A 23745-nucleotide genomic window follows, 5' to 3' on the forward strand; every position below is an offset into this window, starting at 1 on the left:
ATTACCTTGTTTTTATCGTTGTTCTATTTTTCTTTTTTTTAGTCTTGTTTTTTACGATTAAAACAAAATCTACTCGTTTTGTCTCGAAATTATTCATACATCCAAATAAAAACTACGTGTTCTATCAAAAAATTATTCCTGACGAATTTGTAGCTCTTTTTTAGATGAACAGCTTTTGACCATACTTTTTTATAGTTTCTCTTTTTAGCACAAAAATGTAATTTTTTAGTATTTAATCTTGTTTTTTTTACAAATACAACAAAAACCACGCATCCTACAAAAAAATGTATAACAAATAGGTAGGTCTTTATTGGTGCAAAATTATTGTCGATTCATCTTTTTTCGAATGTTGCATAGTTTGAACGCAAAATGGAATTATTGATTTTGGATTTTTCGTTATTTTTGGCCGATCAAAATTTGATTTTTCTTTTTTTAACCAAATTCAAAAAGTTGCAATGATAATCTTGTAGGGCTTTCAAAAAGCAAAGTTTTTCCTCTTTTCACTTTTTTTTTGTATCGTGCGATGTTTGGCTCAAAATTTGTTTGTTATAAAAAAAACTCCTGGAAATACATTGTTCTTATTTTCGTTCACTATAAATAGCCGTGCATGGAATTTTCAAATATGAAAAAAGTGTTCTCAAAATTGTTGAAAATGCTCTAACTGTTGCCGTGTTTACAGGCTACAACGACGAAAACGACCACAGACACCGACGTAAAATTTTTTTTTACTCATGGAGCCTCAAAACGTCGACGTTTTATGGAATCCTCGAAAGTCATTCCGGTAAGAAGAGAAGAATAGAGAAAAAATAATATTTTCAGATTGAAACGAAAGATTGTGCATTATTTTTTTTGTTTGAAAGTGCTAATTTTTCTTCGGGAGAATTGCCACGGAATCAGTCCACAAAATATTCTATTCCTCCGCGTGCAACATAAGTTTGGAATTTTTTTGTTGTTGTCAAAATTTTTTTTTAATTCCATACTTACATGTATAGTTCCTATTTGTTTTTGTTGAATAGAAGTTTGGAAATTTCAATTTTTTTGTCTACCATAACGGTGGAGTAATTTTAATTATAATGTTGTATATTGTTTGAACAAATAATAGATTCAATAATATAATAAATAATAATATATGCATTTCATAATGTTGTGTGAGGTAAACAAAATTGATTTATCTTTAAACAGATTTATAAAAATATTCTTTGAAAATACTACAAATTATTTCTATTAGCATAATTATTTTATATTTACAACTGAATTTTTTTAGATTCTGAATTCTTCTCTTTTCAGTTAAAAAAAACTAATGTTCAGCCAGATATGAATTTTGATTAAAATGATGGAACATCCAATTGGAAGTTTTTTACATTTTCTGGTAAATAAAAATAAAAATTGAATTTTAAACCAAAATTGTGCATCATGTACTGAAGTAGTTGATTTTTTAACCAAAAAATGAATTTCGAACCAAAAATATGAGTTTTCAACCAAGAAGATGAATTTTCAACAAAATACTTAAATTATTAACTAAAAAATATAAATTGTCGCCAAAATTTGAAGTAAAATATTAATTAAAAAAAAGCTAATGTTCAACTATAAAGATGAATTTTCATCTAATGGAAAATAATGGCCGGTTTAATCACATAAAAAAATTCCCGGTCCGCAAACTTTTTTACTATCAATGAAATAAACACATTCGAACTATAAAGCTAAACAATTTTGCAATTAAACTAATCAAAACTGAGCTGCAAATCAATTTAATCAATTTTAAGCTAGAAATATTAGAAATTGTACGATTAAATTTTTGTTATAAACTGAACACTTCCTCAATTAAAAGTTAAATTATTTTCATTTTAAATAGTTTAAAAATCCTTAGAAAACTTCAAATTTTATTTCAAAATCTTAAAACATTTACATGTTGTTTTACATTTATTCAAATTTTCCATTATTTTTGACATTTTTGTAAAACTTCTAAATATCCTTTATAATTATTCGAATTCTTCTTAAATTGTTTTTTTTAATCCTGTAAAATGGAAAATATTTTTATAATTTTGGAAATCTTTTTAAATATTCTCTTGAAATTATTTCTTCGAAACAAAGTCATTTTCAATTTTTCTAGGAATCTTAAGAAAATGTTTATTATTTTTTTAAATTCTTCCATCATTCTTAAAAAGCTTCTAATTTTGTTTCGAAATCTGCAAAAATCTATATTTTATTTAATAATTAGGCCATCGAAATTCAACAATTTTACTTGTGAATTATATATTTTTAAATAAAACAATTAAAATTGTAAAGTTCAATGTTCAATTGTTATTTTTCTTAATTACAAAATTTTAATTTTTAGACTAAATGAATATTTTAAAATCAATTATTATTATTCAATTGTTAATCCTTAATTTATAGTTCAATTTCAAAAATCATTATAATTTATATTCAATTTTGATCAACTAAAAAGGGTTTTGATCCAAAATTGTCGATTTTAAACGCCACTAATAATATAAATAATAAATTTTGGAATTACGCACTGTAAACTGAATAATATTATAATTGAAAAAGGTAAATATTCAACTGATTATTTACAAAAAAAAACCGTTGAAATGAAACTTGGGGAATTTTTGGTCTACAAATTTGTAAAATTCTCGGTAAAAAATTAAATTCAGTCATTTCCCGGTCCAGCGGCCACCCTGTAACTTTCAACAACAAAAAATTCAACAAAATAGATAAATACAGCAATAGAAAGCAACTTTTACAAATGAAGTATCATTATTATTCAATTTTATATTGCAATTTAACAAAAAATAAAACATGCTGTTAAAAAAATTCTGATTTGGAACAAAAATTCTGAAATTTTTAGGTCAGGGTGGCCGCTTTAATCGATGAAATAAATTTAAAAGTTTTTAATTCAAAAATGTTGTATTCAAATGCTTAATAATTTACGGGTATAAAATTGAAGGTACTAACATTTTTCAATATAAAAAAAATATAAATCCACGTTATCATTTTCAATGCTCTAAATTAAAAAATCAATTAATAAACTTTAAAATTTTCAAACTTATATAATTTTAAGCTAGGAACATCAAATATGGAAAAATTGAAAAAAATTTAACTAAACACTTCTTAAATTAGAAATTCAATTATTGTCTTTTTAAATAGTTTGAAAATCCTTGGAAAGCTTCAGAAGTATGTTTCAAAATCTTGAGAAATCTAGAAGTTGTTTTAAATTAAAAATTATTTTGGAAATTTGTTCAGAGCTTCTAAATATCTGTAAAAATGAATTGAATTTTTTCTAGAATTTTCAGATAATCCTGCAAATTTTAGAAAATTTATTTACAATTTGGATGTATAAATAACAATTGAACATTTAAAAATTTCAAATTAAACGAGTTAAAAATTGAATATTTTAGACTGAAACAATATTTTTAATTTAATAAAATCGTTTAATTAAGCATATATGATTACGAAGTTATTTTTAAGTTGAAAATAGTTTATAAACTTTCAGTCACACGTTCAAATTTAAACCGTTCAAGTTTTAACGTTAAAATCTGAAAATTTTTAAATTCTGAATTGATTTAAAATCGTTTTTATTAACTTTTTATTACTTATTATGCAGATAAACTAAAAAAATGTATTTATCAAATAAAAATGTTTTTATCCAAAATTTTCAACATCAGACTTTTATTTTTTATTCGTTCAAGTCTTTAAGTAAGCATTTAAAAATTCTTTAAATTAAAAATGTAAGCTTAGAAATAAAAATGTTTGATGGCAAATTTATAATGTAAAACAATTTTGAATTACGCATTTTAAGCTAAATTGTAGCATAATTGAAAAACATAACAATTTCACTAATTATTTAAAAACTGTTAAAATCGAACGTGGACAGATCTTTCTTCTACAAATTTGTAAAATTCCCGGTCCAGCGACCACCCTGTAGGTGGAACAGACACCCTCACAAACAGTTTAGCCCCCCTGAACCGTTTCCAATTGCAATGCGTAATATTGCGCAATATACTCCACGGAGCATTCGTGTACTGTGGCCCTTCCGAGGCCTCTCTGCAGCTCTTGTGTGATCAATACTATTGATTATTTCAAAATAACATAACTCAAAAATATTTAATATTCCTAAGAAAGTATGAGAATAAAGGTAAGGGTTGAATGAAAAAGACATGTTTGACATTTCGAAAAATTTAATATAAATAAATTTGATGTTAGTGTAAACAAGACTTAGTTTCTACATAGTAACCTAAAGTCTTCTTATCCAGTGTTATGTTCTCATTTGGTATACATGTGTCTTCATGCATGCAAATGGGAACTAAAGTGTACTCATTTTATCAATGTGTACCTACATAAATTTAGTAATACTGCGATTAATAGTCGAAGCGTTTTTCACGTTAGCTTTCATTTTCTTTTTAAAATTTTCCACGGTTTTATGTCCGAAAGTGTAATTCAATTAAGTTCCGTATTTCGCCTTTTTTTTTGTTTTTTTTTGACAATTTAACATTTTTTTAATTCGTCCTCTGCGAACAACTGAGGTGTTTGTATACAAACTAAAAACTATTACATTCGGTAGAAAGAGAAACGAGTCGAGGAAGTTTACGTTCAGCAAAAAACGTATCTATTCCCATTCTTGGCGTTCAAAAAGTAAATATTTCCTTAATTCATCAATTTTCCAAGATCTATGTGTGTAAAGAAACAAAAACAAAAAACGAGGATCTCAAAAAATTGTATTGCATGGAGCTTAGAGACTTGAACCATTCTTTCCCACTCCAACATATTACAACAAGAGATTTTTCGCGAGTTAAGGCAACAAGTAGTACAACTATTTATTCCTGATTAAACGCGAAAGCGAAGGAGCCAGTCTTATACAGGTTTTGTTGGAGTTGAAAAAGAATGGGCCGGGTATTTTCGAGTGTCTAGTCCCTTCCTTCCTTCGTCCATCCTAAAGATTCCCTCTCGCGCAACACACTTACTATCTACCTAAGCTAATTAAGAAATAAGAAATCAGCGTTCTGCGATTTAGCGCTCAGCATTTGGCCCGCCCAATCCGTGCGCAACCCACCAAAAGCGGTCATTTTAGCAAAGTCGCTGGGACCCGAGGACAATGCCGAGTACTCATTCAAATACTCGGTCATTTCTACAGACACTCGGCCAAGCTTAAATCGGAAAACGCTCAATTACACTCGGTTCTTTCAAGTCTTTGTTTCGCGCGCGCGAGCGAGAATCAAAACGTGGAGACAGACAGAAAGAAAGGCGCGCACCGTTGACTTTTGCGACTGAGTCACACACCATCAGATTGCAACGAGTTTAATCGAGCTAAGTAACAGCCTACAACCTATCAACATTAATACAACTTCTCTCTCTTCTTCACTAACTAGTATTTACAGTTTATAAATATTTATAGATTTTTTTCTTTACAACATATACATATATATGTGTAATTTATGTAACATATGTATAAATAATGTACAACAAGGCTGTGACTCAGGCGCAATTTCTTTGAAACATGGCGGACACTCGGCATTGAAGACAATAGACAAAACGCGGTGGTGGTGGTGGTGGTAGTAGTAATAGTAGTATCTTTTTCCTTCTTAATATTTCTAGCATTACTGCTAACGACGAAAACATAATATAATATGTACTGGATGGAGCGGTAATCCTAGTTACACAATGGTCGCAGTGGTGGTAGCAACAGTTTATCAGTGAATAACAACTATCATTATTGTAATCATAACGAAAAAGATAATAAATATCGACGGACAAATTGCTTTTCATAAATTAATAATGAACGAAGGAAATGCGTAGCAAGCTGACACAAACAAAAAAAAATAGCAACATTGAACACGATAAGAGTAGGATTATTATTATGTGTAACAAATAGTCTTTTTTGTGGAAAGGTAAAGTCGCGCGTAACCTTTCTTCATTTTGTACGATGATGAACGTGAGAAACGCTGTTGTTTTTGTTGAGTAATATAACACGACAGACAATTTCGACATTGAGAGTGTCAAAGAGTGCACGCGGAAAATTCTTGTCAAATGCATTATAGCAATTTCGTTGTTAACAAGATGATGATGATGATGATGATGATGATGATAATAATAATAATGATTATGATGATGATGATACAAGAATAAGGAGAATTCCAGTGTAGCGCAATACAATTTCGAAAATGTTGTGACGATTTAAAGACGAGGATTGAAACGACCTCACTACGCAACTAAAATCAAATTAAAGCTATAAAGAACCAATCGTCACTACATTTTCCAGTATTATTACGAAACTTATTTTTTTCAAATTTACTCTCTCTCTCTCTCTCTCTCTTGGAATATTTTAAATTTCTCTCCTCAATTTTCCATTAACTTAAATAACAGCAAAGGTCTTAAAGACTTTTTCAACAAGTTTCGCTTTTTCAAATTCGCCATTCAAGGACTCACGGGAAAAGCCTAATTGGTCAGTTTTTTTCCTAAATTCCTTCTTCTTTTTTTTCTTTAATCTACAAAATAATATTCTTCAGACAAAATGACAAAAATTTACTAGTTCAAAATTAGCTAATGTAAGATGGACGCAAGAAAATCCAAAGAAAAACACTGACCAAAATGTGCAAGAATCTCGAAAAAATAAAGTTCTTGCTGAAAGAGCTAAAGAAAAAAAATTACCTAAGCGTCCATCTTGACTTTTCACTACAATAATAATTCATAATGATCCTAATTTACCCTTAATTTGGGAAAAAATATCTACACGTTAGAAAAATTTACTATCAGAGAACTACTACGTCACGCAAAAAACTTGAACTAGTTGAGTCTTGTATGCCGAAAATTCCTCGAATACGCTCGTCGCTCCTCCTCCCAAGGCAATGGCCCGACGACACCATTTTTTTCCCATGCTCTGATCGTCGAGTAATCGATATACTCACTCACTGTGTGTTGGACTGGTCTCTCTCTCTCTCTCTTAGCTTCAAGCCGCCAAATTCTCCCGAGAATAGCTGTGAACTCTCATATCTTCGATAGCATCGCACCACTGTAACGCAAAACCTTCAGGGTCTTCAAGGTAGTATGTTCGACAGGGCGTGTGGACAAAGAAGATCTTAAAGTTCTTGGGCTCAACTCGCAACTCAGGACTCCAGGGAATTTCGCCCTTCAGCACCATATTAACAGGATCGACATAATAAAGTCGAGGTCCGGTCGTCAAAAGAAGCATTCGTCGCCTCGCAAACAAACCCTTTCGCTTGTTCACGAATCCCTGCTTCAAAATTAAATTTCCCTCGACAAACTTATGCCATGGATTAGACATTCGCTGTTTCTCGAGCAGCTTCCTCCTGTCCTCCTCCGTCAAATCAGCAATGCCAATCTTCTTCTTCCTCGGCTCCTCCACCAACGCCACTCGTTCCGACTTTCCCTGCGATTTTCGCTCCTCGCCAATATCCAAACCCAGCAATCTCGTGATTTGTTTATCGTCGAGGCCCGGCTCCAGATGATCTGGCACTCGATACTGTGATCTCAATTCCTCATTCTCCGAAGTCCCAGGCAAGTACGGATAGATCGGTGGTGTATTCTGCTCGTGAAGTGTTTCAAAGTCGATGCCCTCAAAGAGCGGATGAGCCCTGATGCTCGGATATCCGGATCCATGCTCGTCCTGAGCGCCCAGCCTCTGTGATGGATCAAGCACCAAAAGCTGGCCGACCAGAGACTTGGCAAGTTCCGAGAAACCGTCGGGAATCTCATACGAGAGCTTCAGTATCTGCTGGAAAATCAAGTACTCACTTCTCGAGCGGAAGGGTGGTAGACCAGCGACCATTTGATAAACAATGCAGCCGAGGGCCCAGAGGTCGGACGCTCTACTTGCCGGCTTGTCCGTTAAGAGTTCCGGCGACACGTACTGCGCGGTGCCAACAAAAGAATTTCTTCTTGGTCTTCTGTACTGCTTCTCCTCGTCATCTCCGTCCGCAGGATGCAGCACCGTCGTCTCAGGATCTTCTTTGAGAATTTTGGCACTGCCAAAGTCCGTGATGAGCACGTGCATTTTCTCGTCAAGGAGGATATTCTCGGGTTTCAGGTCACGATGAATGATTCCCAGGCCGTGAAGGTACTCCAGGCCCCGGAGAATTTCAGCTGTGTAAAATTTCGTGCACTCGATGTCGAAGGAGCCGACTTTGGTGATGTAGGGTAGGAGTTCGCCATTTTTCGCATACGATAAGGCAAAGTACAATCGATCCGGGTCCTGGAAGGTGCAGAAGAGCCGGACAAACGAATGTTTCGCACCTGCCAACATATTCAGCACTTCCTTTTCCCGCTTCACGTACTCTGTCTTCTTCTCCTTGATGATGTGTCGCTTCTCGCAGACCTTGATTGCGTACTCCCTATTAGTATGGATATCCTTGGCAATGTAAACCTGTAATTCCAAAAAAAACAGAGATGTGCCATAAAACAGTAATTTCTTGCGTACTTTTGAAATAAACTCGACTCACAAATATATAAAAAAAAAACTTACGGTAGAGAAGCTGCCTTCGCCGATCACTTTGCCGAAGATAAAATCAGTAGCAGAGCGCTTATGGGTGGGTGGGTTGATGGTTGTAAGGGCCGGATTCGTGGTGGATGGAACCCGGGGCGCAAGATTGCTCGGGGGCGCCATTACCCCGTTGGTAACGTCGTTAGTCGGTGGAGACATTTTAGACCCCGGCCCCTCCACCGTTACTGCCGGCTGTGGCGAAGCGGTAAGCGTCTGATTCGCCACACGCTGCAACAAAAACAAAAACATCACAATTAGTTTTTAGATAAAACAATAACAATTTGATAAATATCAATTAACAACTGTATTTGATGTAAGCTGATAATGAATGGATCTGTAACAAGGTCTTATTTGTTTACAAGACATCTTTATAATGCCGCTAATTTTTTTTATATCTTTACAGTCCTCGTCGGCATGTCCGGTCTGGCTGGGTATTTGATTCTTTCATCCGCTAACGGCCACTCTCGTCGTACCGGGAAATCGCGACGGAAATGATGTCATACAGGATCAGGCACGTGGCCCTGACATGACGTGGAGAGAACAGACTGTCTCAACGGCAACGATCGAGATATGAACTACGCAAGCGTTCATTCAATGGGGACATACTTTAACAATTTGTTTTAATGAAATGTGTTGACATATGTAACATATGTCCAAGGGTCATTCTACTTTTTTCTTCTTCAAACTGTTTAACATCATGAGAGTGAGATTATCTTGAATTGATGAAGAATACTTTCATTCCATAGTAGATACGATTTCATAGTGGTTACCGAATACAGAAGGACCGATACCTTCTTAAAAGTATATATGTAAAAATACCGCAAGATTAGAAATGTAGGGTCAAAGATGTGCTCTTGCTTAATGAATAGGGAACAAGATTTTTATTAATGGACACAGGACCTCACAAACACGAAGGCAGATAAGAGACGTCGTTTACTTACTTCCGGCTTCGTAATCGTGTCGAGCGACAGAGAGAGAAAAAGAGGATAAGCCAGGAGGTATCAGCCAACGGCCTCGTGACTTGTTTACGCGTTATTGGCCTAGCAACAGCTGTGGGGCAGGCCAAGGGGAGCTTAAAATGTGTGTAGACTGTTCATTGACACTTTGAATTTAAACACACTTTAAATACAAAGTATCTATCACGCTAGGAATCTCTTTTGATCGTTAGGGGGTTATCTTGATCTTCAACTTTCAGGACAACAAATATAATGCATCTCATGTCGTTGATGTTTTTTTGTCAACTGCCTTTTTCTGAATCTAGTTGCCTTCTATTTTAACATTTATCAATTCGAGTTATATATTTTGGTGTTCTCATTTTAAAATTTGATTTACTACTGTAATATCACGACGAAAATATCACAGAGGAGAAATTCCTTTTCAGGTTTAATTACTTTAAGTACTTATTTGATCTTGTGGGTAGAAAATATTCTTAATGACGTCGTAAATTCCCCGACTTGAGATAGTAAATGTGTGCGATGGTGTTATATTACTCTCTTAAGCCACCAAAAGAGTCTCAAAGAAGACGGAGTGGGTTTGTTGTGTGTGCGAGATTTGTGAGTGAAGGGAAAATGTAGTAGGAAGAAACAGGGACATGAATGAGAGAGCAAAGAGTTCCCACGCGAATTAAGTCTTCATACTGAGAAAAAAAGACATCACTCTTTAAAACCAGCCAATCAGGTTGCATGAAATTATTTAATGTTTTGTAGAACCCTAAAATTTTAAGCGAAAGGATAAAGTTCCTGCGAGTAAGAAATTCAAGATCCAGAGTGTGTTCGCGTGTCTTCCGAAAGAGGGATGAAAAATGCAAAAGGAACAAGACGGCGAGGAATGTACAACCAAGACACGGGCCTCTTCCCAGGCCGGTTACGAGGCGAGCGAACCCCACGGCGTCAACGATGCGTGTTAGGCCGTCGACCTCGTCGAGCATTTGCTCAAGAACCGAGAAGGCACCGGCCCTGCGGATATCTCGCCTTGACTTGTCTTGGCCGCTCGTTTATATTTAGTTTAGTCGCTTATCTATTCTGTCCCTCCTTGCCGTGCTTCTATCGGACAAATGTAAGTGTAAGTGGATATCGACATTCGACACCTAGAAATAAGAATCGCAACACCTGAAACTAACTATTTTAGTATCTACGAACATTTTTAACATTTGTAACTCACGCCTCGACGAGATAAACATGATCCAACCGCTTTGTGATTTGAAAACTTCACACATTTATTATACATTCTGCCGAAAATGTTTTTTTATTCTTCTCGGCAAATTCGTTTTACTCAACTGCATTTTCTAAGTTTCCCTAAACGGCTCCGTCTCAGCTTTATAACAAATTGGCAGAATCTTTCCCATAACAATTTTCTCCGCAAAATTGAAGGTACATTTATTACTATTTTTTTTTATTTAATCAAAGTGGATCTTGTTATTTTTTTTCTAAATAGGGCGCAAATTTATATCTTTCGGAAATTGCTTCAATTTGATGACTGAAATTAGCATATATTAAATCTAAAAAGCAGGTTCGGTACCCTTGCATATATGAACAACAAAATGCCCTTCTCAGTGAAGTAGAATCACCCGTTATATTACACAGCGACATTCCAACGAGCATTCTAATTTTAGTCTTGCGCATCTCTTCCCTCTCACTCGTTCTACTCATAGGTTCTCTTTCCTTTCCGAGGGTTTTGTTGATTTTACCGTCAGCATCGTCATCAATACCCGAAAAATATTGTTTGAAAAAGAAAAAAGCAACAAAAAAATCGTTAGCATTCCTTCTCTCTCGCTGGGATTTAAAGATCCTTATAAAATTTCAGCTATTTAAACTGCTGCATATCTGTTGCAAAACAGAATCTTGGCTTGGTTACGCTATTGGTTATTCTTTGATCCCTTCTCTTGGCTTTGCCGGCTCAATAACATGCACTCGATGCAAATAACTCTCTATGCCAGCTAAGGCAGCCAACAGGAGCGGCAACTTTTGCCCGTGAATGAAATGTTTTGCATTCGCAGACGCTGATACTTGCCGCCACGAATCGAAGGGGCGGCAAATGTGTAAATGAGGCGCTCCAACATACCGCGAATAGAAACTTCGAAGCAATACGGGAAAATGAATAAACACTAACAAAAAAATTATCTCAATTCTGGATTATTAGTTATTTTTTTGTCGTCCAATTTAAAAAAAAGGTTTTTTACCGGATTGGAAAAACTATGTTAGAGGCTTGAAAAAAATCAAAACAAAGTGATTATGACGATCTATTTCTGTGTTGAATAATAAGGCTTTATCGAAGGAAGTGAACATGTTGTTAAAAATTCAATGAGGACGGTCTACTCCACTTTCAGTATTTTTAAAACTTTTTTGATAAGCAAGACTAATTCAAATAACAAGAGAATTATTCTTTTAGGGGAGTCACAAACCACGTCACGGTAATTGAAATATCCTCACGCCCCCCAAGAGCGTGATATTAAGTTATAAATTATGAAGTCCCTTATCTTGAGGAAATAACATTCACATTTTAACGAATTAGTCCACACCAAGAATAAATTCAAGATCGTTCGTGCTGATCTGGATTTCAGAAAAACGGTATTCGCGAGCCATAACCCAAACCTCAGCGTGATCGTGACTCGAGCAAAAAAGAGAATTCGAGTGGCAGATCTTGCTGGGAAGGGGTAAAGAAACAATTTAAAATTCTTAGCTTAAATTATTCATGATTGTAGAAAGGATGCCGTTGAATTCCGAGGTCTGCGATCGCGGCATGGCGACCTCACCCTCTTTTAATAGGAACAGATTGAAAAAATAAATGTTTCCTTATACAGACTTTTTGTGAAATTCGATGTAAAAAACTGTATATTATAACACTGAAATTATCCTTTTAGCTTTAAATGCGTAATTTAGAGCGTTCTCATTTGACACATGTAAGTGCGAAACCATTGCAGAGGGTCAGATGCCCCTGTATATGGTCCACATGCGCACTTTCGCGTATGTTTGGAAACATCACAGAAAAAAAACTTATTAGAAAACATCTTGTACAATGAATTAAATTTTGTATTAAAAACGTATTCTCAGTAAATAAAATAAACACTTTAGTAATATATTTCTCATATTGTATTATCCATTTTTTATCGAATTTCACAAAACGCAAGGAAAACGAAAGAACTTAAATCGTCATCACAATCACTTGAAAATTATTCCTTCTGGTGTGTTTGGTAACTGGTTTCACTTTTTGGTAGAGTCCACACATTTGCGTTTCATTTAAAATCTCCCACTTTCGGCAAGTAAACTTTCGGTAAAAGTGAAATGTAGCCTTCACTTTGCCTTACCTTGAATAACTTTTTAAGCCTCCTGTAGCCGCGATGTAATCGCGACATGTACTGCTTGTTGGAATCCAGTTTGAATGTTTAAAGCCACTATTGATAGATGAAAAACCAACTTGTTTACGCGTAACTTGAAAAATCACAAGGCGTTGTTATTGTTCTCGGAGCCCGAGTCCGAGTTTCAAAACACGTCCGCAGCTATTTCGATCCGTTCGCTTACTGAATTCCACGGACGATGTATCCCGGCTGCTAACCCGCGCTTTCTCCCCACCATACGCACTTGAGCAGTAGACTTCCCCTTCTTTCTACTCTTCTCCTTCTTTCCCATCACTCTCTTCCCTCCCACCCAACCCATGAATTCGAGAGGGGAAGAAGGCTTCATACATTGTGATCGGCTGTGACTGTGAAAAAATAATGTGAAAATATGTGTACAATGTGTGCATGCACTATGTATGGAGATAGTAGGTGCAGGCACGTGCAGGGCCTAAAATTTGTCTGTAACTCGACACACATTTTACAGGTCTGATTTCAAAGTGTGCAGTTCCAAATTAAATATTTTTTGGCACCATTTCAGATGGTAACAAACAATTCAAAGAGCTTTGATAATTTCATTAAATAATATTTGAAAGAGATGTACTTATAAATACTGCACAATGTTAGTTGTAAATAACAAAATTTAGGGTTTTAAGAAAAAGGGGTTTTTTAAGCAGAAGCGTTACAAAATAAGGGGCCAATCAAAAACCGCGTTACGGTATTTTGAAAAGCTTTTTACCTAAACTTTAAACAAGAAAGATTAATTTTCTACCAAGGAAATTTCTACCAAAAAATATGAATTTCCAATCAAGAGGGGTGAACTTTCTATCCAAAAAGACTATGTTTTAATAAAACAGATAAATTTCAAACAAGAAAAAGATTGTTTAACTCCTAAATTTTTTAACAAATAGTAATAGTTGAATGAAAAAAATTAATTATTAACCAAACAGTTGCAGCTACAACCAAATATAGTTGAACTTTGAAACTTAAGACGCGAATTTTCAACAAAATAGTGGAATTGTTAACAAAATAGTTCAATTTTCTACTAAAATGATTAATCTTTAAGTGATGTTTTACTATGCCGTTTATTATATTACATATTTACGTACTTGTGAACACGTGTTGTTGAGCGTAAACAAAAATATGTAACATTTGTCCTTTTATTTATTTTTATAAAATCGAGCTGAAATTTGTATAAATAAATAATATATTTTTCAATAACAATAACCATAATCATATTTCTATTTAATTAAATAGCAAAGTTACCTGGTGATTAAGCGAAAATACTTGGGGTCATTCAAGTATTACGCAAATCCCTTTTTAGGAATTTTAGGCCCACCCACGCCTTAGTCCATAAGGTGTGGGTGGGTCTATAGGCCTAGGGGTAAATCCAGGAGAGTAAACACTAAGCTGGCTTTTTTCTAACTTTGACCTTCTCCTGCAATGTAGGATGGTTTTTGCACAGGTTTTTCCACTATCGATAAATATATTTTCCACCTCCCCAACTCCAGAAAATGTATTTGGCTCTACTCTGACATACAGCTCCCCAAACCCTAAAGTACGCTACATAATTCTTGATATTGAACAGCCCAGGATGACAAATTTGTAAACAAATTACAGTATTATTTTTTAAAAGATTCTGTTTTTCTTACAATTTTAGGAATCTTTATGTCTGGCTTTATGCAATTTGAAATTCTCAGTGCGTAACCGTAACGTGGCTTAACGGCAGTGCCAGTAATGGCGCCAGAGGGGTAGGATTGGGTAGGATTTCAAACTGTCAGATTCTTATGTGCGCATGCGCAACTAGCGAGTGGGATCAGAGTGGGGAACTTGGTCTGACGGCGCCAAGAACGATTGCCACCCACGGATGGACTTGGAGAGGGGAAAATACAACCGTAGAGAGGTCGAGGATCGTGGAAGGCAAAGGCGGCAAAGGCGATTCGTATGTCGCATGCGCACACCATTCTTCATAGTGTGTTTATAAGCGCATTCTTGGAAATATCCACTACGAGTAACGGACTCTGTGTTTGTATGCCTCTGAGTGTGTGCAGCCATGGGTCACAATTGCATTCCCATTCTGTTGTTTTCATCCTTGTTGTTTTTCTTTATATTATTATGCAACATTAGTCCATGGATTTGTTTACAAGTCCAAGTCTAGATCCGAGTAAACTGGTTATTCTATATTTACTTTATAGTATGTAGGATTGCAGGATATAAATCCTTGAATTCAAGGATTCAATAATAATTTGGTATATCTTCTTCAAAGTCAATAAAAGTGAATTCTGAAGAGAATTCAGAAACAGATGTACACCTGAATTCGATTAGTAATCTTTAGCCCCTTAATACTACATCATCTTATTTTTCTTGTCACGTAATGTGACTTTTACACGCCCAATCATTGTCCATTGCTAAGGCCTAAATCTCTAAATACCTATGAGTTATGTGAAATGTTCCATTCAGCTTTACTTTTTTATTGTAAGCATAACACGTGTCAGAATTAATTTTTTACTCATTCATTCATTTTAAGCTCTGAAGACTTGCAAGGAGGGAGTTTCTCTCATCTATGGCGTTCAGTCGTTCACAAATTACGTACAAAACATTGTGTTAATAAGCACCGCTTAAATCGGTTTTACTCGGATGGAGGTCATTGCACCAAATTGTGTGTACTAAACTGAACTAATACTACTGTTACTACTACTACTGCTTCTTCTACTTCTACTACTGCTACTACTACTACTACTACTACTACATTACTACTACTACTACTACTACTACTACTACTACTACTACTACTACTACTACTACTACTACTACTACTACTACTACTACTACTGCTACTACTACTACTACTACTACTACTACTACTACTACTACTACTACTACTACTACTACTACTACTACTACTACTACTACTACTACTACTACTACTACTATTACTACTACTACTACTACTACTAAATTAAATTTAAATCCAACATATAGAACAGATTCTTTAAAAAACTGTTATAGGAAAACATTCTTTATATTTCTCTAGCAAATATATGCGTGCTACAACGTGGAAAAAATTGGGTTGCATATTAATACACTGAAACTTCGAAGTAAGAATGGTTAAAGGCATGGTTTGCAGTAGCCTTGATCTTAAATCCAGACTCTCAGAATCGTAATCAGACAGGGCCGACACATTTATGTTGGATTTGAATGCATGAAACAACCTGTTACATATAACGCGCGAAAAGTGCAGCCCTCTTGCTATTTGTCACGCTTGGCTAAGCAGAGCCTCTCGCGCTCCCCGCATCATGAAACCGCCGCGGCAATAATTCATGAAACGACGCAAATCCGAATTGCTTAAATCCAAGTCATTTTTTGACAGATTAATGGGGAAAGGGGCTTGGAAAAATGGAACAGTACCTCAGAAATATTCAGTTCTTAATGCTTTTTCGACATTTATTAATTGTGCCGAATTAAAATTTAAAGTTATTATAGAGTGAAATATTTCAATTTAAAATATGTACATAGGATTTTAAAATTAGTAATTTTGAATTCTTTTTGACTCTTTAAATTCTATATATATTCTATTTCATTCTTTATTTCTTTTGAATTGACAGGAAAGCTTTCAAACTCTTTCAAATCCTTTTGATTTCTTATAGGAAATCAGGAAATTCCCGAGGTTCAGAATATTCAAGGAATTTGAAGGAAATGCAGAATTGAACATATTTAAGGATTTGACAGAATTCAAGAAATTGAGATATTTTAATTGTAATAGATTTTAAAAGTTTATTTATTATGACTGGACTGAAAAGGAAAATGAAAGAAACATACACTCAAAAAAATGTCTGGTTAAATTAACCAAAATTCCGGTTAAATATGCCCTTACTATTTTTTCTGGTTAGAGTAACCAAAATTCTGGTTAAATTAACCAGAAATTCTGATTACTTTAACCAGAAAAAATAGTAAGGACAAATTTATCCAGAATTCTGATCGATTTAACCAGAACATTTTTTTAGGGTATTCGTATACAATATTATTAATATAATTTTGTCATAAAATTTCAAACATTTAAAACAGATCCATGCTGCGAACGGAATGTAATAGTTGCGAACGTATATGCAATTATTATCGATAAACATTAATTACTTTTTAGAATAAAATCCTCCTGGGATAACATAGAAGTTCCAGAAGAATTCGCAATTATTTTCTATTTTTCATGTATCTTGAGTTACGAAATGTTATGAATCACATTTTTCTCTCCATGTGATTGTACTATTATTGGCTACTTGGCTGTACTCAACGATTATACCGTCTGGTTTCTAGATATTGCATACACAACGAATTGGCAAGTGCAAGTACTTTTGACAGTGTTAAGGTCAGGGTTTCGTCGAATCTAATCGAGGACAGAGAAACTTTATTTGAAGACAGATACACTCTTCATTATTTTAATGAAGGAAAATGAAAATCGCTTATAATCAATGAATAATATGATAATAAATCTTCAGACATTGATCTTACATTATATAACAGGATGACCACTCGAACTTAAAAAAAAATCCAGGCTATTTCCTGGCTTTGCCGGTCGAAAATTACATTATTCCCGGTTTCAGACTTCATAGACCAAAATGCTCTCAAAACAGTTAATTCATTAGATTTCAAGTCAAAAGATATTCCATTTTGAACAAAATAGTTCATTTCCAATCAACAGAAATTAATAATAAAAAAAAAGATTATTTAATAGAAAAATATGGACTTTCCATCCAAGCATACGAATAAAAAAAACGTGAATGTTAGACCAATAAAGATGGCATTTAAACGAAGAAAATAAATTAAACTACATTTGAAGCAATTTCAAATATTTCAATCGATTTTAAGGTGTTTCAAAGAATGTTACGAGATTATAACATTTTAAAGATTTATAGTAATTTAAACGGCGTTTTAGAGATTATTAGTAAACAGATTTATTTCAATTCAAAACATTTCAAAGAATTTGGTAAAATTTACAATGATTTCAAAGGACTTCTAAAGAACTTTAGGAAATATATTAAATTTAAATTGATTCCTAGCGATTTCAAGAAATTTTAATGAATTTCACAAGATTCAGGGATTTTAGTACACCTACACCTACACCTCTAAAAGGATTTCAAATATTTCTAGAGATTTCAACGGGTATTATTTTTTTTAAAGCGGACTCAAATGATTTACACTTTTTAAAATGGATTTGTACGTTTTCCGAAGATAAAAGGATTTTATTAATTCTTCAATTATTTTAAGGATTCCGTAGCGATTTAAACGTTTTTTTTTCTTTAGAAAAATGCAATGAATAAGTTTATTTCAATTTATATACAAAGACTTTCAAGCGATTTATACTTTATGAAATAAATTAAATTTCATTTAAAGTGATTTAAGTGGATTTCAACATTTCAAGCATAGAAGATTAAGGAGATTAAAATTTATAGAACCTTTAATTATTTTTAAGATTTCAGAAAAAATTACTCTCAATTTCATTTCTTCAATATTTTTATTATATTTATTTCAATACTGATTATCACTCGGTACTAGCCGGGAATCAGTCGAGAAAAGTGAGGAAGGGAATTGTACGAAGCAATCGTTCCGCAACACCGCTCCGACCCAGATCCCTGATCAATCTCTCTAGAAATAACCCCAGGCAAAGAGCTTCACAAATTCGCCATGACAACCTCTAGTTTTCTATTTAGTGATTTTTTATTGTGAATTTCCGATAATCCATGGAATCTTTTCCAATCTCATGCAATATTTTGCAAACCCATGCAATCTTGCAAGGTGGTGTACACCAAAAGTCCAAGTAATTAACCCATCAGATTCAAGAGTCTCTACAGCCGCTCCAGAGTCGCTGAAATCATCAGCGCAAAAACAATCTTAATCCATAGGATGACGATACCAATGACTCATTTGAACTTAAATATTCAGTTTGGGAACAGATGTTTTTATTGAGGAAAATCCGTCTATTTGCAGTTAGAACGAAACACATTCGTACTCTGTTTTTGTCCGGCTGTTGATAACTTTGATGACGTTTTCTGAACATTGTATATGCTTGAATTAAAATTCTTGTACTTTGAACTCCACAAAATCATTACATGTCTAGACACATTCCGAGAGCTCGGAATGTGCCGAATTTTTTCTAACTTGACAATAATACATTTTTTACATTTCTCACCTTCCAGAAATGTTAAATTCATACTTGTCACGAAGATCGCAGACAAGTACCATTGTAAACAATTCCTACAATTTTTTTCCAACGAATTGTCATTAGACCGACAACACTGTGTTATTGTGAAAAATTAATTCTCCCGAAACATATAGTAGAAATCGTTAGTGTAATTATAAATAAATGTATGTAATAATTTAAAATAAAATGTATACTTGTTCGCGATATTCTATAGAAAAACACACCTTTTTCACAATATAGATAGTTTATTTTATCACGATGAAAAATCACGTAGCAACAATCAAAAACATTTAGAGGTTTCTTTTTTTCCACATTTTTTTTAATTAAATAATTTAATGACATTTTTTAATCAAATAATTGTTTACTGTCAAATATATAGAAAGTGCATTAAACTTCATAGGTAATGAGCTTTTTTATTAGAGTTGGTTCAAATATGACTTTAGTTATCCAACACTATGTGCAGCGTTTTTTTATTAAATTAAAAATTTTTGTACTTTTAGAACTGAGTATTAATTCAACGAACACAGAGCAAAAATTTAATATCAGCTTTCGTTATAGTGTGGACATTCAATTGCTAAATTAGCTTAAAATTCGATAACTCAGTAAAGTTGCAACCAAGTAGTTGAATTTTCAAACGAGATTAACTTTCAAATAAATAGTTTACTTTTCAACCAAAAAGATGAGTTTTCTAGCAAGAAAATTAATATTCTTTAAAAATTAGAATTTTCAACAAAATACATCGACTTTCAAGAACATTGTTGAATTTTAAAGCCGAAAAGACGAATTATTGTTGAATTTGAAGACAAAAAGAAGAATTTCTGACAAATCAGTTGAAGTTTTAACCCAAAATATGCATTTTTAACTAAAAGAAATTGAATTTCCAACCAAATAGTAGAACTTTCAACTAAACGAGATGAATTCCAAATCATAAACATAATAGTAGACTTTTCAACCAAAACAAGTTCAATTTTTTTATTTTGTTCTATGAATTGAGTTCGCATTTAAGGGTCCCTATTTTGGTTCTTTGTGCCATTCTCAAAAGTTCGCTTCTTGGTAAACTCTAGAAAAAAGAAGAATTCTTTAAATAAAGGACAATGAGAGGAACAGGAGAAAGATTGCGAAGTCTGAAACATGAAACTGCTTTTCAAACTTGTCCAGTTATATCAAGTTATTATTAAACTGTACCGTTGAAGGGCAATCTTTCGCAGCATTCGTGATGCACCCCCCCCCCCCACCCCCCGGCATAAAATTAATAACGTAATTTTTTAGATGCCCCCTAAGCGAATATAGCGACTCTAATCGTTTTGCATTGCCAATTATTAAATTGTGAGCATCAAATAACGATACTTTTTTCGAATGCAATGACAGTGTAAGATCAGCTCAATTCAGGTTTTCGCGATAGTCAGTTAAGAGGATACAATCACAGTGGCGCGAATTTAATCTTGTTGGTCGCCAATTTATAACGCTATTGCTTCATTCGATCATCAGTATCTTGTTTACGTCCGTGAGTTTTATTTTACATGACGATCGCGCTTCGTGAGATGGCAAAGTCCATGACACATTCAAGATCCGTTTGCTGTCGCTATGCGATAAAAAGAAATCAGCTGCATTTTTAGGCTCTTCTGGGAAAGGTTCCCACCATGAAATCGCGATGAGGCTGAATTGGGTTTAAAAAAAGTCTTTGAAACTCTGAAGAACGTCACAAAATGTTAGTATAGTCGCATTTTTAATCTAATAGTATGATTTTCAAGCCAAAAAAGCGCATTTTTAGAAAAGAGATGAATTTTCAACCTGAAAAGTTAAATTTTCTAGAATAAAGTTCAGAATAATTTTAAAAGATTTACAAAAAGATATGAATAGATGGGTTGGAATGCAACGTCAGGGTAAAGAAAGGGTCCTAGGTAATTTTAGGGAGCCAAGAACAAATGGCAACGGAAAAATATTAGTTAGCTTATGCTTAGAAAAGGGGTAATTCAATACAAATACTTGGTTTAGGCATAAAATTACCCACGTGTGCACCTGGTGTAGAGGAGATAACCACAGCATAATTTACTTCGTTGTTACGGATGAAAAACTAAGACAGCTAGATAGTAATGGACATAAGGGCCATGAGGGGTTCTGAATGCAATACTGGTCATTATACCTTCTAGTCTCTAAAATGAACTTACGTTAGGGATGAAGAAGAGCGAGAAACAATAAAAACGAAAAAAACTCTAATCAAAATTGAGTACTTACAGAAACCGGAAGTGCAAATACATTTTTAAAATAGGATAAAGACCGTATGGATGTGGCAACTTGAAACGCGTTGATACACAATAAAGATATAGATGGCGCATCGGCCATAATCCGTGATGTCATCTTAAGAGTGCGACTGCAGTTTGTGGTATTGCGCTTGTAGAAAGAATGTCTGGTGATGCGTGAGAGATTGATCAGCAACCTAAATCGGAGCAGTGTTACGGAACGAATGTGTTATTTAAATACATAACACGGGAATTCTAGATCAATCTAAAAAATCTATACAAAATAATTGAACCTACAACAAAATAGTTAGACTTTTCACCAAATGGCTGAATTTTCAACCGAGAAGACTAATTTGATACCAAAAGGCGAATTTTCAAACAAAAAAGATAAATTCTCAACTAAAAATAGAAAAATTAAATTTTTAATCTGAACATTACATATAAAAAAAAATCAACCGGTTGAATTCAACAAAGAGACCAATTTACAACCAAATTTTAACAAATTAGGGTTAAAAAGTCGAATGTTTCAGAAAACAGTAGACTTTTATATCGGAGAAGAAGAATTTTCAACAAGAAACAATTTTCAATCGAGAAAGATGAATTTTCAATGTAAGAGTTCAATTAAGAATAAAAAATGTCGACAAAAAACATAGTTTAAGACCCATAAGTTGAATTTTCAAATAAAAAGATCAACCTTCAACCAAAAAATGCATTGTTGATAAATTAGTTCAATTTGAAACCAAGTAGTTAACTTTTCAAGTGAAACAAATTAATTCTCAACGAAAGATGTAACAATATTTCAACAAAAAAAATTTTAACATGAAAAGCCGAATTTTACACAAAATACAAAAATTTTCAACGAAAAATTCCAATTTTTCACCAAAAATGAAATAGTTTCATTTTTATTAAACAAAATTAATTCTATAACGAAAAAAACAAACACAATTTATATAAAAATAATACCATTTATAACACAAAAAAAAGATTTTTCATCTTTCTAGTAAGTAGTTAAATTTACGATTTTTTCAACTAAAACTATCAAATTTTCAATCGAAAAAATACGAATTTTCAACAATTCATTCGAATTTCGGACCAAAAAAGATGAATCTAACGAAATAGTTGAATTTGTAAAGAAATGCATGAATTTTCGAAGAAACAGTTGAAATTTTCTACAACTTTTGAACAACAAAAATGAGCTTTAATCAAGAAAAGTTGGATTTTCATATTAAGTTACATTAATTCACTTCACATGTAAGCGAAAAATGAGAAAAAGCGGAAGTTTCTTGAAAACAGGAAAAAAAATAAAAAATTTGGAAAAACAGGTTAAAGTACACCTTCCCCCTAAATTAAGAACGCAGCTTATAGATGAACCTTAATCTGTTAAGTTATTCTGTGATTCAAGTTAATTTTTAATCAATATTAATGCCCTGAAATGATCAAAATGTATACAGCATTTAATTAAAAGCATTCTCATACTAGGATCATTATTCATTGTTCGAGTAATGGTTATATAATATTAAATTTATATTTCGTATTTAAAAATACAAGGGGGTCAGCTCCTAGTGTCGTATGACATTATGAGGAGAAGGGGGGGGGGGGTCTCTGAAATGACACAAATTGTCACAGGAGGGAGGGGTGATTAAAAAATCATTACAAAAAGTGTCATGCACACTCAGAAAAAGTTTGCTTGAATTGAAAAAACTTTTTTCTGTGATATAGTATTGAAATTGGGTAAAATTAAAGAAAAATTTTTTTATTTAGCAAAATATTTCATTTATCCATAACAAATTTTTGGTTGAATCTACCAAATATTCCATCTGCCAAAATATTTGGTTAAAACAATAAAAATTTGGTTGAATCAAAGAAACTTTTTTCTCAGTCTGAGGATCTGGGCGCACCCTTATATTCATTAATTAAATACAAAAATGCACTTTCTTAAAAAAGATACGCATCGATTATTTAAATTTTGTTCTTACAATGTTGGTCGGATGTCAGACTAACATAATAAAAAAACATCTCATTAGCTTTAACTTTTACTTAAACTTGTTTCAGCCGCATCGTGGGAATGTCTTCTCTTCAGACAACGTTATCGCGCTTCCAATTATCGCACATATCACGCTCAAGGGAAAAAAACGAAAATATTTTCAAAAACCGCCTTGTTTTTGACTGAAGATTATTTTTGAAGGCAGTTTACCTTGTATATTATTTTTGATTTCGCATCACTTCCTTCAGAGAGATATTTGGATGATGTGAGAAAACAGTTATTGAAAGGAGTTGTTATCAGTAATGGGACCGTCTAAAAAACTGCACAGAAGAAAAATGATCATTGAATCAAGAAAACGTTTTTACTACCATTTATTTGATCTAAAAACATTTACTTGACGCAAAGTATTATTATTATTATTATTACACCATTAAGCCATTTCCCTTTCGGGGTAGGCGTGACTCACTCGGCAGGGGAAAGGAGTAGTGTGTGGATGGGATAGAG

General features: G+C 33.5%; 1 protein-coding gene across 3 annotated transcripts in view; it reads right to left on the reverse strand.

Annotated features, from left to right (window-relative positions):
- Window positions 1–4157: 4157 nt before the first annotated feature.
- LOC117169356 (3-phosphoinositide-dependent protein kinase 1) overlaps window positions 4158–23745 on the reverse strand; it is an 82683-nt gene continuing 63095 nt past the window's right edge. For 2 of the 3 annotated variants that reach the window (XM_033355698.1, XM_033355696.1), the window contains exons 2-3: window positions 8474–8719; window positions 4158–8374 (exon numbers count right to left, since the gene is read on the reverse strand). In XM_033355698.1, coding sequence (XP_033211589.1) covers window positions 6941–8374; window positions 8474–8650 — 1611 coding nt within the window. In that variant the 5' untranslated portion in view covers window positions 8651–8719 and the 3' untranslated portion in view covers window positions 4158–6940. Of the gene's footprint in view, window positions 8375–8473; window positions 8720–12794; window positions 13024–23745 lie in introns of those variants that run through there. The other variant, XM_033355697.1, reaches the window with a different exon arrangement.

The sequence above is a fragment of the Belonocnema kinseyi genome, chromosome 3, assembly GCF_010883055.1.
Source record: "Belonocnema kinseyi isolate 2016_QV_RU_SX_M_011 chromosome 3, B_treatae_v1, whole genome shotgun sequence".
Lineage (NCBI taxonomy): Eukaryota > Metazoa > Arthropoda > Insecta > Hymenoptera > Cynipidae > Belonocnema > Belonocnema kinseyi.